The following is a 17,005-nucleotide window of genomic DNA, read 5'->3' as shown; positions in this document are numbered from 1 at the left end:
TGTTACAGCAAATTATGCATTATGGCATTTTTAACACATGCTGTTTTATTGCACAGCAGCAGCCCAGCTATAGGATGATCATGGTACATAGATTTTCTTGCATTAGGATTTTAATGCCTTTGTTTTTGATGTTGTATCTTTAAGTACATTTTACATTTCTTTGCACTCCTTCTAGTGAGCCTCTTCATTATTGCTGTCTGTCTGCTTCTTTGTATGCGCCTTTGTATGGGTCTTGTCCACTTTATGCACAGGAGCAACCTTTAACTTTTTCCCAGCGACAGTTTAATGTAATCCTCAATTTTTTTTCCATCCATCACAAAATTATTTAAGTCAACATGAGGCTAAATCCAGCATAATGTCTATGAAAAGCAGCTGGAGTCAGCGCAGCACTTGGCATAATCCATATCTGTGTATGCAAACATACGCCAGTGGCCCACTTATAACTTAAATGACTAGTTTAGTTAACCTTACTGTTTAAGCGTAACATATTGTTATGACAGCAACAGAGCACTGCATAATTTCTATGGCATTAGCATCAGTCATCGGGCCGCCTGCTATAAATACACCTGACAGCACAACTGTTTCAGAGGTGTTCGTTGCAGGATAGCGCGCAGGACTCCAGAGGTGAGGTACTTTGATATTGCAGCTCATGAAATATTTGCTGACTTCTATCACCTATGGGACTACTGTTCTGATGGAGCCAATGATATGTGCCCCTATTAGTCTCTAAGGATTTTTCCTAGCCCACTTTCACCCGATCTGTGCCAATTAAGTAGCAGAATTATGTATATTAGTTGAAGTCACTTGTACTTCCATGCAAAGGGGTGCATATAGGGAAGGATGACAGAGGGATACTGTTGAATAATTAGAGTGAATTTTCACAGCCCTGGAAACTCAATCATACGCTGCCATATGCTAACTATTTTTAACCTATTCTTTCCTCCTCCCCTACCCTCTTTTTTTCATATATGCTGCTGCAGAAATGAAGAACAAACTTAACTCTCTTTTCATACGGCTGCTGTTACTTTGCCAAAAGTAATTGTTCAAAAGGACTTTATGAAAACAAAGGGCGGAAACAGTCACTTCGAAAAAAGCTGCTTTCTAGCTGAAGTTGAAGGCATAACAGGTGCTTTCTTAAAATAAACTTGTTTTAATCTTTTTTCTCTTCTCATGCCTAATTTTCATTTCCCTTCATCGATGATAAACAAGTAAATGGATCCCAAAAGTTACGCATGAAAAAACCGTAATTGAGCTCCTCAGAGTTTCTCTAAACTCATTAAGTCATGCTTGACTTGCCATCCATACAATGCTCACAGCAATAGCTCCTCAGTCTTCTTTATGTTGCCGGGTGGTTTGTGGAAATATGGAGTGTCACAAGCAGACCTCTCCTCCTCACAGACACTTCCCACAGTCATCAGCATTCTAATGACTCACCACTGCCGTCCCAGGGTGTTTATTTTTAGAGATAGAGAGATTGATGAGATGCTCATATCATCCTTAACCACCAACTAATTAACTAATTAGGACATTCAAATGAAGACTTGCTCTGGATAATGCAGCGTGGCTTTGGCATGGGCAAACAGCACTTGATTCTAACTGCTTGACTCAGCCGAGGAGGGGTTCAGTGTCGTGGTTCACGTTTGCCTCGTTGGTGCCAAATAGTTCAGCCGCATTATTGATGTAGGCGGGTATCGATGAGACAAAATGATGCCGTATCGGGTGACCAAAGCAGCAGCCGTGACACCGACATTATCAACAGAGCATCTTTTATATTTATGTATTCATGCACTAATCAGAGCATGTGTTCCTCCTTACAGTTTCTCACGCAGGTGTTCATGAAGAGGGCTGTGTGTTGATCAATGAGGTGTCATCCAAACCCGACCAAACCGATGCACCACTTTCACTGTCTGAGGCGTACTCGTATTTGTCCAAGATTTCCAATGATTTTCAATCAGGCTCCACTTAGGCTGACTTTGAACTTTGAACTCTTGCTTGCTCAGGACTCTGAAGCTTACCGAGGCAAATATCTCACTGTCTGTATTCTAATGAGTTTTTTACCATTGACTCGTTCACCCTTTCGCCTTGTTCTCGCCACGATTAGATCCTCTGTGGTCAGATCTCTATCATTATCCATCTATTCACACTGATTGCTCACCCACCAGGTGTAATGTGTCAGCATTTTGTGGACTTTAATTGGAAGAAGATATAGATGATGGCTTATAGCTGTTGTAAGTCAGTTCCTTGAAAAGGCTAACATGTAGTGGAGCCATGAGACATCTGATCAGCCCTGTAGTCTCCTGATTATGATTGATATGATGCATCCCATTCTCGGCTCACTTTAAAAAATAGAAACAGAAAAAGCTTTTGACACCAGCGTTTGAGGGTTTAATCCCACATGTCTCCATTTTAAAGGTTAATAATCCTTTTAATTAAAGGATAAGCCTGTATTGAACACAAAATGTAATCACCAAAGGATTACAGAGAGAGATGAATATAGCCGTAGCAATTAGTCCAATAATTAAGGCTTTAGTGCCGGACAGAGACGAGAGAGTGCTGGTGATGTGTCATAAAATTCATAGAGTTGTTAGGGCGCTGTGAATGCGTTTGGTTGCAGCTTTACAGCAGCATGCCTGCATGTGCACTCGGGGTGTTGGTGAAACATGGCGTCCCAGTGGATGGAGCTGCAACAGCTGTTCTTGCCTGAGCCTGGTGTTTCGCACAATATGATCGCTCCATCAGCGAGCCCGCTCTCCTAACTGCCGCATCTGCATTCATCAAACACACTTATCAATAAAGAGGACCGTGCAACAATAAATGATCTCTGAGAGGAAACAAAGTAGCCAGGGTGGAAAAAAATGTCAGGCGCTCATTTTAATCACTGATGTTGTTAATCAATAAAGCAGCTTCATATCTTTTAATTAAAGTTTTATTCCCAGCAAATGTTTGCCGACTCTGCCTGCATGTCTTTTGGGGGGGTTTTTTCTCCTTCATTAATGGAACCAGTTGGGACTGGAGAATGGAGGTGGCAGCTGCTGATGACCAGTCACGATGGGGCACTTGTGTTTGTAATTGCATTTTGTCACCTACAGAGGGTGTTAAGAATCCTTGTTAAAAGCTGGGGGAAAATCTCACAGTAACAATTATTGTAGAGCAAATTACCAGGTAGGCAATATCTAAGCTGTCAGGAAAGGTTAGGAGAAATGAGAGGAAGAAGATGGACTATTCAGACATTCATCATGGCCATAGTTGCCACTTCCAAATTGAAAATTGGACGGAATGCATCCTCCATTTTCTCAAAATCTGAATGAGTTAGTTCTGATTATTGCTGTGATTGACAGAAAGGCCTGGATAAATAAATAGGATGGTAATTCATTTCTGTGCTTGTGTCTTAGATCCTTTCCCAGACATCACCTCTCACTGTTTTGGCATTTACATTAATGATTCAGCCAGGATCAGACAGCCCACACGGACATGTATGTGAGCAGGAACATGATAGATGCACATGAACATGTATTAATGGATCTAATCTGGCCTTGGATGGTTTGGGGAGGATTTCTTCATTGGCACTAGCTGCACTGGTACCATTGCAAGGTGTTGCCATGTGAGATTTCCCCTCTACCATCTGTCTCTTTCAACTCTGTATATTACATTTACACCACATGCTTGGAAATGTAGCTTCCTGGTTTTAATGGGAATGTGAGGGAACCGTAAAATAAATATTCTCCTTCCTCTGGCACGCAGGGTGTTGCCGGAGCCAAGAGCATCGTCTGTGTTCATTTGCAACAGCACTGTCCTTTGAATTCTATTTATGGCGAGCTATAAATTGAATTATTGAAAAGCTATTGTTTGTTGCATGAAATCAGCGAAGCAGTAAAGGGGTTAAAGTCAAAGCGTTATAAAAACAATAAGCAAGGGCGTGAAAAAAATCGACTCCAATCAGGACTGGGTCAATATTTAGACCCTCACCATATCACGGGATTTAATAGGACATGCTCCATGTGTATTTATAGATTGCAGACATCTGCTGAAAATGGGAAAAGGTTTAGGCAGTATTGATTCAGATTTTTTGTTTTGTTTTATTCAGTAGCACATACAGTATGTAGCTTAGTTTTGGGGAGGGGTACGTTTTGGGACATGATCTAGTTTGGTGGAAAAAGTAGGCCTGACTTAGAGGAAAAACTTGTAAAAAAAAAGAAATCCTGTGGGTACCGAGGACAGGCTGAGTTTTACCTGCTGTACGTCAGCCTGAAGTTTAAGATCATTTTTTTATTCTTGTAGTTTAGGTGCACAGTATTGTGGTAGTGCACTGAATCAGCTGTCTGTTTGATCTGTAACTGATCTAATAATCAAGAAAGGCCAATCATTCCATCATTCAGTATTTCCAGCTTGAGGACTGTTATTGAGATGCAACAGGAACATGTAAAGATGCTGATTTTAGGCTTTTTGTACCATGGTCTGAAATTTTATGAGCCAGACAGTTAATTGATTTATCCAGAAAATAATCAGCAGTAGATTAACTAATAAATAAAGACCTCTCAAGCGCCATATTCCTGCTAAAATGATCTCGTAAAGACCTCCTCTTTCAGCTCTTAGCCATTTGCAAGCTGTGGCCATTGTTGATTCAAGGTGAGACCTGATATTATTGCCTTATAGGCTTGTGTTTTTATTGTTGTTATTTTCAAGAATGGGCCCATTTTGTCATTTAATTGAGGCTCATGGGCTCGGCTGCGAAACGGCGCACAGGGGAATAAGACGTCAAGCGGCTGAATTTCCACAGCCATTAACTGTTCCACACTCAATTAGAATGCATAGGATCCTGACATTTCATAACTTATGGGTCTCCAGGCTGATATAACCCCCCGCTATAAAGGAAGCAACATTGTGAAGACACCGAGCCAGATACTTACATCCTCTCTGAGGTTTTAACCAATTGCTTTGTGAATTTTTGCAGTGTAAAAAAAAATCATGGTTGGTTAAGAGCAATGCATGATGTGATTTTTAAAAAAAAACCATTCCAGGGGCTCCGTGTTGCAGCTGCTGTTTCTGTGTAGGTGTGGCGTAAAAATATTGTGCTGTTTTGCTCAGAAGAAGCCAGATACTGCTGTTTATATGCTACATCATCTCAAACTATCAATTAGATCCAGTTTCATGGCAACATTCCCCTCTTTCCTTATCTATTAAATCACACTGCATACCAGAAATAACAAGAACGGAGGATACACGTATGACACTGTTGTAATGCAGCATAAATATGAAATATGAACGGCAGCAAATTGAGCCACTTAATAAAAACTAGGATTTTTTATGCTATGAGCCATCTCGGGGAAGGTGATCCTGACAATCAGAATTATGATGAAAGAAATGTAGTTTGATTGCTGTTTAATTTTCTTTGGTGATCTCTCGCCGCCGCTATAGCTCAGGTTGAAAACAGACAGGTTCTATTTGCCAGGTAATTAATAACAGTCCGCTGAGGCAAGATTCAGCTATTATTTCTAATATGGTGTGCGATTGTAAAAAGTACCTTTTCCAACGGTACGATTGCATTCATTTATATCTTGTTATATTGTAAATGCTTTTCCAGAGCTCTAATTTATACAAAGTGAAGGCAAAATTTCACCAGAACCATCAGTAATCGAATTTAAAGGGAGGCTGCAGCTATCTGAAGGGTTACCAATTAATTCAAATTGATTGCCTATAATAATTTAGTCTATTACAGAGCAGCATTAAGCTTTCATTACATGGGCCGTGACTGTTCCTCCTTTGCGTTTTTCAACTTATTTTTCATCAAACAGGTCTGACCCTTAATAACTCAAATCATGAATACCTTTATGTAATGTAGAGGTGATGAGTTTTAAGAGAGTTACTGCGAACATAAAGTACTGAGCATGGATAGGACGAGAGCAGAGAAATTGAAGCCAGAGGTTGGGCAATAGATCACACTTTCTTTGGGCTCTCCGTTGGTGGCAAACCAATAAAGTTAAAATAGGTGAGGCCCTCTGCCATGAACAACAAAGCACCATCAGCAGTGCCTCCAAGACGGAGCCTTCTATAGGTCACCGCTGCTGTGACTCTCGACAAAATGACAGATTAACGACAACAGGTTGAGCCCCGTACTTTCGGCCGCCCACAATCTCAATTATGTCTGTCTTAATGTACACTGAACAGCCACAATCGCAGGGCCATGGACAGGGTAAACACACTTGCAGGAAGCAGACTAGTGACAGGATAATAAAGTGCCATGATTGATTCAGCTTGCTGTGTGCCACATCAGTTTATTGTGTGGGAGGAGTGGTACCAGATTGTGTGGGGTTCTGTGATGAGCTATCTGTTGTCTGGGGCTCTGAGCTGGGATTCTATGTAAATGTAAAGATCAAGCTCCTTATAGCTGCTGTGTAGTGTTTTGTATTGTTTTCAACTAGTCTTTAAATAGCTGTTGTATATTATCAGTGTTTATGGTAAGAGTCAGATCTAGTATTGGAAAATTAGGAAGAGCCGAGAACTAGTGAATTATAATAAAATAGCTAAAATTCATAAATGCGCTTCCACCAATGTATTAGGATATTTTACTTAGTCATGTTTAGGCTAACCCCCCTCCTTTTTTTTTTAGATCTCCATAATATCTTTTCATAGTGCAACAATGTAACATGTTTTCAAAAGGGTTTTAAAAATCTGTTACCTAGTTAATATGTGGCCAGGAGCAACTGTTTGGCTGTGCACGTACACTGGAAAAAGAGTTAATGCATATTAATGAGGCCTATAAAAGCAACTAATTGAGCATTCCGGATCTTGCTGAGTTGGGCATCTGTGAGTGACATTGTGCAGCACCAGGACCTACACCAGACTGCCCTTTATTAGCTCTCTGAACTGGGATGTAGGTCAGGCCATTAAAAGCAGGAAGGGCTCTTTCAGTAAATATTGCTGTGACAGCCTCATACTTGACACCACAGTATGTGAGCACTGTGCGGGCGGCGTTTGCAGCAGCCACACGGTAAATACCTCTAAGTAAGGAGACGTTGTCGAATGAATTGCCGCACCAAAAAGTTGATCCTAGTTTAAAGCAATTTAATTGAGCACAATAAAAAGCAGCCATATGCCTCCCATAAAAATCAACAGCGTTCTGTGTCAGTGCTAAGTAAACACGCCTGGAATTTCAGTTTATGCCGAACATATTATAAGTCTCATATCCACTAATTTTGCTGATGATTGAAACAAAACTCCCATCCACTTATTGTTTAGTCATTTGGAGGTAATATTCACATTAGTTAAAGGGCTGCTTGTCAGTTGCATATCATAAACCCATCATTATTTTAAAATAGAGACTTGTTTTGTTCATGAGGAGTACAAAGCTTTGTCAAAGCATCGCCACACTCAGGTAAAGACACATTTAGCAGTTAAATGCACTTTAAATCAACACCCAGCCATTAAATTTCAGAGTGATGACTGAAATAAACCGAGCTAGACAGAACACTACACTAAATCACCATCTAAAACTATAAGTAGTAGGGCAGTAATATCTCAATAGGGGGCAGCACACTGTCATTACAGATTGGCCTTTAAATCATATTTAATTGCTCTTTTGTGTAGTAGACTGAAACTGCAGTTTTCCTCGAGCTTGAAATACACCTTTCTTATAATCTACTATACAGTGTGCACCATATAGTGTCTGTCTATCAAATTCATTCTCCATATGCCATCCTTAACAACCTTCTGTCTGCTCACGTGCATATCTGTGTTGGTTGTTGTAATAAAAACAGACGGCAGCACATCCAGTCATGGACCACACTGTGAGGTCAAGCAGATTCCTCCAACGCCATCGCCTTCGTTTCTTTTCCTGTCATCAGCTTTGGCTGGTTTTTACTAAAGTGTCATAAGCCATTTGATTGTAAATCTTAGTGACCTTGAAGTCACTACAGAAAGCAGAGATCCGTAAACCAATCATCGCACGGCTGCCCCTGTCAGCCACGCTCCTGTTCACGCAGTCGCTGACTGAATTTCCTGATGTTAAACAGAGAGAGGAAAGGGGATTAAAGCTCGGTTCAAGCTGGTGTTTTGTGAAAAACAAAATGTCAGTTTTTAAACTTTATTTAAAATCCAGCCAATATTGGCCAATAGAGTACTTCTGCTAAGGAATAATTTAATAAAATCACCCTGTTCACTGGAATGCTCGTAAGAACAGGGCATGCAGTGGATGCAGGGGTGTTACAGACTTAGCTAAAAAGTCAGGATGAAGACTAATGATACTGCAGCCTTCAGCATTTCCCAGACCACGTCCAACTGCTCTGCTCAGCAGCAGCGCAAACATGAGTGTTATTATGGATTCGCAGAAAAATTGATTTCTGTGAATGTCCTTTAAATCTTTTCGAGATAAAGAATGCTTGCTTCATTTCTGTGGGATGATTTTCAGCTGTATCAGGAAACTGCCTGCATACTCCAGCTCTGGATTATTGGAGCCGCTGCTTGAAGGCTGTCTGTACTCTCGCTGAATATGATTCTCAGAATCTTTCCACACGAGTTAAAGAACTGCTAAAATTTTTCACAACCTGCGGCTCTGCAGAGCTGTGACCTGGATTCAGTCGCCACCTGATTTCACACCTGTTCTCCAGTTTGCTTAGGGACTAAAACTGCAAGTGTTATGATAGCGTATGATCATCAGTGCATTAATTACCAAGTGTGCCACCCACGAGAAATGGAGCAGTCACATTTTTTAGCTTTGCTGGGCTTGGAAATTTTTTCTCGTGAACATATAATGATTAATAAACTGAGACCACTTTTCCTGCTACATATTGGCTCTTAGCATTCGAAAATGTGAAAGTGGTTTGATAATTATAGACCAAACTGCATGAATACATTTAGCCAGAATAGTTTCTTTCACTCAGGATTTTTTTCATTTGTGAAGCAAAACTACAAGCACCAGAGCTACCTAATTTTGTGTTAGTACTAGAAAAAAACTGAAGTTATAGGCACTTATTTCTTTAAGGACTTTGTGTTTATATTTCTTTGAATTCGAATAATATTTTAGCAAAAATGATTGGTTTATGTGCCTAAATTGTTTTGTTGCTATATCAACTCTTGTTTGTTCTGTTCTGATTCTCGGGACAAGCATTTGTATGATGTTGTGAGAGTGCAGTAGGGATGGGATACAATATCACTTGTCGATTCTCTTATCTATTGTTATTGGGTCGTCATTGGCTTTGTTTTGAGAGTCACCACCATTGCTAAGCAGCATTCATGCAAATTAAATGCACGTTGGAGGTGAAATGTTTCTGCATATTTGTTGAGGTATTTCCCTTCTTTGTTTTGTTGGAGTATTGTGGTCGTTATTCAAAAAGTCATTGTTACACAGAACCCTTTTCTTAAAAGCAAAGCAATGAAAAAGTAATTTGTTATACTACTCGTTACATTACTTTAATGTTACTCTGTAAAATGTTCTGAAACACAGTCATAATCATAGTCACCATTTAACAATATAAACTTGAGGCTAGAACTCCAAACCAACACAAATCCCTAATGGGGACACACTTAGCTAAGATCTTTCTCTTAGTAGAAAACAAAGTTGACCACACAAAGCAAAGATGAACCCCAGCACAAAAAAGCAATTTCCATAGTAATTCTACTTTAGAAATGTGAACAGGTAGAAAGGAAGGCTGCAGCCTGACTGCTCATCTGCTTGTCACCTGTTGAAGTTAAGGATCTGGCTGCTGGATTCACTCAGCTTTTACTCTTGGTTCTTGGCTAGCTTAGCGTTAGCATGCTGTCTTGGCAGATGCTTGTAAAGAACCGAAGTTTCGTTAGCACCCATAATGCAGTTGTTTCTGTCCTTGATGCAGTTTTCCACTTCCATTCTTCTCGTCCTTTTGTGCAATAAAATAAATGTCCATATCCACGCTCTAGACTCCATCACTATTTTCCTCCTCTGACACACAAACTGTAATCAGCTGATAATACTGCAAGTGCAAGAAATGATTAGCAGGATCAATAGGTAGGCAGACTAATGATTCCAAGGAATTGGACTACTAGGAACCGGTTCTTGATTCCCATCCCTAGAGCGTAGGCTATGTTGGTTGCGGCTTTTACACATATAAACACACAGAGATAAGAAGGAACCAGCCCAAGGAGAGATTTGTAGATAAAAGTCAACCAGTGGGAAAGTCTATGGATGTACAGAGATGACCATTTAGCAACAGCATACAGAGAACAGTTTCCACAGCTAGCAATAAAACGTGAAGCACAAGGATAGACAGCATCCAACCTTTATAAGTACTGGCCAGGTGCATTCATAAAAAGCAGATCACCATAAGCCAATACAGGTTAGAAAAATTGAGAGGTGCATAACTGCACATGCACAGTTGCGCCATGTGACAGGGGTGTACGGTGAGCATAAAAACACGGCTGCATCTGTCACCCGCTTTGCAACCCACCAAGCCCCCCAGCTCCTCATTTCATGCTGTATTTGATTTCATTAAAACCTGCCCTGTTCAGTACTCGAGAACCTTGCTGCTAACTATTAATTGGCACAGAAAGAATAAAACAGGCTTATCAGACTGATGTGTTGATGAACACATAGGGCTATATACTTGGTTCCCTTTAATTTACATTTTGGCTACACAAACAAATAAAAATACTGAATGAATTATTCTCAGATAGCTAATTGGTACAATCACAGTCTCAGCATAAAAACCGAAAACATTGAGAAATGTACTATTGCTTTTTTCCATCATTAAAGGTCTGCAGATTGCTTGTTTTAACCCACTTCCAGTTTAAAACAAGCATATATTTGTAAGCTTAAAGCAGACAAGTAAGTAATAAGTTAAGAAACTCTTTGTTAGATTGAACATGTGTTTATGTGATCTAAACCATTCAACAAGTGTTCCCATCCTACAATTTACTGCTTTTTTCTCTCCACAGACAGATTTTAAAAGGTTTACATATGAGTAAAAACACCAGGAGCAGAACACAAGTGAACTGTAGCCCTGCAGGCTGTGTTTCCCTGTTCTTGACAAAGAAAGGAGCCTCAGTAGTTTAGTGCAGGATCCAGCGATAGAGATTAGCATGGAGCCATCAGCAGCGCTGCAGTCCCTCCCTACCTTGCTTCTGCTGTCAGACCGCCTCCTCCCTGCTTGTCAGAAGCTCCGACGAGGAGCTGTAAAAACCTTTTCCCCTCTCCTTAACAACTGCAAAACAACACGCACACACCCCGGCTGAGGTGCCTGCTTTTCTGAGGCCTCTGACAGGACGTGCTGCAGGCACAAATTGTAATTCATAAAGGTTAAGGGGGTCAATGCCTTTTATTACCAGTCTGAGTGCATCCAGCTTGATGGGGCGGGCATGCAAATGGAATGTCTCAGAGTGTTCTATGCAAGAACTCAGACAGCGAGTGCGTGCGTGCCTCTGAATGGGAGGAAGTAAAAGGTGGGTAAAGGGTGTCGGGGGGAGGGGGGTGGGATCGGCTGCTCTCTCCACCCTCCACAGCCATGTAGGACCACACAGCCGCTGCCCGGTTAATTAGACAGTATGACATTGACCTCAGGTAGTTAACGGCCACTTTGATGTGTGCCGTCTTGCAATTAATATATTGTAAATCTTCGTGTTTTATCATACGGTTAGCTCTGACCTATAAGTTGCTGCGCAGCACTTGGACATAAAGTGTGTTCTGTCATTCTACATTGTGCATTAACACAATTCAGTTGCAACGGGGTAAATTGAATCTGTCAGATGGTAATTTTGCCAAGAAAGCTCTCTATTCATGCAGGGCAGCTGTGGCTACAATGTAGCTTGCCATCGCCAGTGTGTGAATGTGTGTGTGAATGGGTGAATGACTGAATGTAGTGTAAAGCGCTTTGGGGTCCTATGGACTAGAAAAGCGCTATACAAATGCAGGCCATTTACCTATTTGTCTTTTGTGCAAGAGCTCTAGTCCAAACCAGACATAGAATCAGAAAAATATATAAAAAGTATTTTACCCACAGGAGTGTTGCTATGTCACAATTAATGACTAATTCACTAGGAAATTTATAACAGTGTCACTGTGGAATGGGTTGGTGTCTCTCCTCTTTTGTGCTGTTACCATGACCCCAGCAACAAAGGCTCTGATCACATCAGACCCTATTGCTCCCTCTGCTGGACCTCAATGAGAATGACCTTGTTCTTCGTTAGAAAATCTGTACATGTTTCAGGCTGTACTCACCATACAATGGTTCAATAACAAGATAACAAGTTTGTAATTTGAGATATTGCCAATCAGTGTGCAGGTTGGAGACAGCGGCAATGAGAAAAAGACAGGAGGGCAAGTTGGAGGTGTTAGAGTTAAAGATATTAGCATTTACATTGGGATTGACCAACATGGAAAAAAATGAGAAATTAGTATATCAGAGGAAAAGCTCAGGTTGAGCAGTTACGAGACAAAGTTAGAGAGGAGAGGGGGAAATGATGTGCAGAGGAGGGATAGTGGATACTTTGTACAAAGGGTGTTGAAGATGAAGCTGCTAGGCAGGAGAACAAGAGGAAGACCACAGAGAAGGTTTAGAGATGTAATGAAGGAGGACATGCAGAAGGAGATTGGTGTGACAGGTGGATGATGCTGGGGATAGAGTGAGGTGTGGCAGATCCACTGTGGCGACATAGATGCTTGGCTCTGGTCTGTAATGCAAGCTTCCAAACACCTTTCACTTCTGCAATGTAAAGTTCAAATAAACATAGGTCACAGATTCTGATCAAATACAAAGATATAAAGATATAAAATAGAACAGAATGGAACATTTAAGAACAGAATATCATTAAAAAGAAGTGCATACAACAGTATAGAACAGAACAAAATAAAACTGAATGGGTTAGAATAAACAGCAGTACAATTGTAGATCTGAAGGGAATAGTACATAACAGAATAAAACGAATTATACCAGAACAGAGTCAACACAAATACAATAGAATGGAGTAGCATGCAGCTGTTATGTGTTTCTCAATGCATAAAATCTATCACTGTCTTCCTCTGTGTTTCTGGTACATATATGATCTACTGACTGATCCCACTCAATGGTTATGAGGTCAGAAATCTGTGGTTTCATGTTCATTGTAAAACTGAAAAGATCATATCTGAGGAGCCAGTGGGACTTTCCTTCCTTTAAGCCAGCTTGCAGCAAAGGCATGCTCCCCATGCTCATTACCTTTCCATCACAGACCAGCTGCTGTGGAGTCATTCATCACGATTACAAATCTGCCTGGTGCTGGTAGCCTGCAGCTCCAACATCAGCCTGTGAGGAGCATAGATAGGCCCTAGTCATCAGTCCCCCTGGACAGAGTGTTAAATTCACACCACAACAGGTGATAGAGGTGGACAGCAGCGGGCAGGTTTTGTTATGAGAGAAAAACTAATGCTGAAATGTGGGGTTGAATTCTACCTCTACCTGAAAAATGGTCTCACAGTGTTGGCCGTGTTAAATTCAAATATATTACACGAGAGAAAGAGAAACTAATCATGTATCTGCACTTAAAAAAAAATCACTCATTTTCACAGCAGGACTGAGGATGTGTGTGGGTACACATAAATATTTAAGAGTGGATAAATTGATGTTAAGTATCCCTACTCAAAAACTTAGCATTGCCACTTAATTATTTGAGTTAATTAGTTACATGATTTTGTTCAGTAATGAAATACATCCTTCTTCTAAACCTGTTTAAAAAATATAGAAAAGTATCAAGTAATGCTTCAGACTCAGTGATTGGTGATAAGAAAGAATTGGAAAAGCAGATAAATGTAATTGGGGTTTTTTTTTAACTTTAAAAAAACCTGATTTCTTAACATTGAATGTAGTAGAACTGGCCATTTCCAATAGTATAAAACATTTTTAAATGTCCATCTGAACTTTTTTTTCTCACATTAAAATTTAAAAAAACGTACTTAAAACATTTATTGATAAAGTTTCTTCCCGGCTGATTTTCAATAAAGTTTAATTGAAACGACCTGCCCAGTCACCATCCGGGCATCTTACGAACACCCCATCGCGCATGCGCACTCTTCCACTGTGGTTCGACCTCTGCAGTCGGTAAGTGTGTAATGGCAGTTTGAATGAGAAACGTATCTTTATAAATCCCTTTTCATCCTCTCTTTAAGCTTCGCATTGCAGTGGGCAAGTGAGGATAACATACAGAACGGATGTGAATGCACTTATGAATGCTGTTATTTTCTCTACTGGGCATTTTTACACCCGTTTGACCTTAATTCTCTCCGATCTTCCCTCCATAGAGAAACCCGGGATTCAACCAGATTTGACCGAACCGGTTAAAACTACCTAAACTAGAAAATGTACGCCTGCGCTAAGTTCGTCTCCACGCCGGCTGTGGTGAGTTTCTCCTCGTCTGTGTGTTTCTTTGAGTCGGACTTCTCTTAATGTAGCAAATAAAGCCGGTGGGCCTCTGGTTGAACTTGACTGCAGCTTTCCTGCAAGGGTATCAGACTAGGCCGGGAGCTTAGCCGGCTAATGCTAAACCAGTAATTCACATTCCTTTTTAATGGCAGCAGAATGGGTGCAATGTTCATGAAATTTACGCATGCGATTTTTAAAATTGTTAATAATAATGCATCTATAATCCTGCGTTAGCCTTTAGCACGTAGCTCCCATTATGGCCGCTAGCTAAGGTCATTTAGGCCTTCTATTAGCAGAACAAGGCGCAGAGTGCACAAGACCTCGCACTTTGCAAACAATACAGAAATGGTTACATTTTCCGTTTGGGCTGCCAGCTTGCACGTACATATATCCTGGAGTGTCTTTATCCAAGGTCATGATACTGGTTTTGGAGGCTAACCAGTTTGAATGACAACACAAATGGGTGTTAGCTAACTTGCACTGGATTTTTATTGTAATATGCCAACATCATTGCTCAACAGTAAACTTTTAATACTACTTGCAGTCATCACTAAGCGCCACAGGTCACACATTGCAATGAATTACACTGTGACATTCAAGGAGTCATCCACCTTCAAACATATCCACAAATGGGGAATAGTTGCCACTGTTAAAGCACATGTGTTGTATGATACTGAGCATACATTCATGTAAATTGTTTATCTGGACTCATTATTCGTGTTTTTGGTGTTGTTGTTGCAGGTCCGTGCTGGTTCCCGGGTTCTTTACCGACCTCTGTCTGCCTCTGTGCTGTCCAGGCCTGATGTCAAATCAGAGGTAAGAAGAAATGCAGGCTTTCTGCAACTTCTACAGCCCTTCTTAACAGTGCAGTGTTGGAAATTATTACCTAAATTACCACTGTCAATTTTGTATAGCACATTTCATAATACGTAAACTCCGTGTGCTTACCATAAAAGATAAAGACCAGCTATGCAAGTCTACAGTGTCTGAAAGCAACAGATCAAAGTTTTAAAAGAAATAAAATACAAGTTAAAACACACATGCAATAAATAGTTCAACCTTTATGTGTGGATTTCTGCTCTGTAGTTTATCTTTACGTTTAAAACTTGCCAGTAAAATGGCAATTTTTTTGATTAATGGTGTGACAGAACTGCTTAAAATTTCCCTAAATTTCAGACTGTGCCTCCTATATTACTCCTGTCATCTGTTGCCACACTGTTTTAAATGTCAGCTGATGTTTACATTGAGGCGGGCAGCGAAAGGACAGTGTTTACAGTGCCTCTTCTCTTGTTACAGAGCAGTGTTGCTCTGCTGCCTCAGAGCCCCCTGAGCCAGGCTACACTGAGAGGCTTCCAGACAAGCGCTATCAGCAGGGACATTGACACTGCCGCCAAGTTCATTGGTGCTGGAGCCGCCACAGTCGGAGTAGCTGGATCTGGTGCTGGAATTGGGACAGTGTTTGGTAGTCTCATCATTGGCTATGCTAGGTTTGTTTTAATTTTAGTGTCTTTATTCTTCACTATAACGCTAATTGATTCCTTGTGTGTTCTGTAAATGTGCTGATATCTTTCTTCCTTTCTTTGCAGGAACCCATCTCTGAAGCAGCAGCTGTTTTCATACGCTATCCTGGGATTCGCCCTGTCTGAAGCCATGGGACTGTTCTGTTTGATGGTGGCTTTCCTTATCCTGTTCGCTATGTAAAACTCTGCTGTCAGACAAAATTTTCATTACAGATGTGACTACATATTTTATTGTGGCTACCAAAATTGTTCCGTGTTGGTGTCATGGGAAATGTACATTTTCAAGTCTTTTAGACACTGTCAAAAAAGCCAAGACATGTATTGTACAAATGTAAGAAATTACGTGATTAAAATACATGTGTTTGACTATTTAACAATGGCAGTAACTTTTATGTCTGGATTATAAATGCTAACACAACAGAAAGCACTTGGCCTTCATGAATGTCATCTTTTCTGTGAAGCAGGTGCTTAGACTTGCCATTACTCAGCCTTGTTTTCATAGACTATAACATGCAAGCTTTTTGGGGTCCACCTTAATGACTTTTTGGTTCAGCTGCACTTAAGTAATATTGTATTCAGACAGCAAGTGAGTGCTTGCTTTTGTAAATGCCACTGAATAAATCTAGCTGATTTTAATTGAGCTAAGTAATGGGTTTTGAATTTTTTGACTTGTGATGAAAGCCCCCGGTTTCAAAAGCTGACAGATTGTAGTCATTACACCTTTATTGTTGGCTGCTTTCACTGGCTGAGCTTAAATTTGAAGAGGTAAAATCAGTCTTAAAAAATGCCAGAGTTGATAATCATTAAGTCACTTATCAAGCAGAAATGCTTAACATTCATTGTTAAGGGTGATCTTTAAATATCTCAGTTTAAGATTTGGCTCACACAAACTGTTGCTGTACAATCCTTTACTATGATAAGGTAATATTTGTCACTTGTCATGACAAAAAATGATCAGCATAGATCCAAATGTATAACAATATAAAATGGTGATCTATATTGTGTGTGTGTATATATGTATGTGTGTGTGTGTGTGTGTATATATATATATATATATATATATATATATATATATATATACATATATGTATGTTCAAAATGGAGTGTATATTGTAAACTAGTGCA

General features: G+C 40.2%; 1 protein-coding gene across 2 annotated transcripts; it reads left to right on the top strand.

Annotated features, from left to right (window-relative positions):
- The first annotated feature begins 13,945 nt into the window (after positions 1 to 13,945).
- Positions 13,946 to 16,520, top strand: atp5mc3a (ATP synthase membrane subunit c locus 3a). 2 transcript variants are annotated; one of them, XM_082508380.1, is made up of 5 exons: positions 13,946 to 14,039; positions 14,240 to 14,336; positions 15,102 to 15,176; positions 15,657 to 15,847; positions 15,947 to 16,520. In XM_082508380.1, exons 2-5 carry the CDS (start codon positions 14,298 to 14,300, stop codon positions 16,059 to 16,061), a joined length of 420 nt encoding a protein of 139 aa, XP_082364506.1. In that variant the 5' UTR covers positions 13,946 to 14,039; positions 14,240 to 14,297; the 3' UTR covers positions 16,062 to 16,520. The 2 variants fall into 2 exon arrangements, with proteins under 2 accessions (XP_082364506.1, XP_082364507.1); XM_082508381.1 differs by lacking the exon at positions 13,946 to 14,039 and adding an exon at positions 14,103 to 14,127.
- The last annotated feature ends 485 nt before the right edge of the window (positions 16,521 to 17,005 follow it).

This window comes from Aulonocara stuartgranti, assembly GCF_965226115.1.
Source record: "Aulonocara stuartgranti genome assembly, chromosome: 16".
Classification (NCBI taxonomy): Eukaryota; Metazoa; Chordata; class Actinopteri; order Cichliformes; family Cichlidae; genus Aulonocara; species Aulonocara stuartgranti.
Note: the sequence above shows the minus strand (reverse complement) of the source record. Positions and strands in the feature narration are given on the sequence as shown.

Excerpts from the sequence above, each read along its gene's own strand:
- atp5mc3a (XM_082508380.1), top strand. The coding sequence starts at position 14,298 with ATGTACGCCTGCGCTAAGTTCGTCTCCACGCCGGCTGTG. Across the intron at positions 15,177-15,656 it reads GGCCTGATGTCAAATCAGAG|AGCAGTGTTGCTCTGCTGCC; the intron begins GTAAGAAGAAAT and ends CTCTTGTTACAG. Across the intron at positions 15,848-15,946 it reads CTCATCATTGGCTATGCTAG|GAACCCATCTCTGAAGCAGC; the intron begins GTTTGTTTTAAT and ends CTTTCTTTGCAG.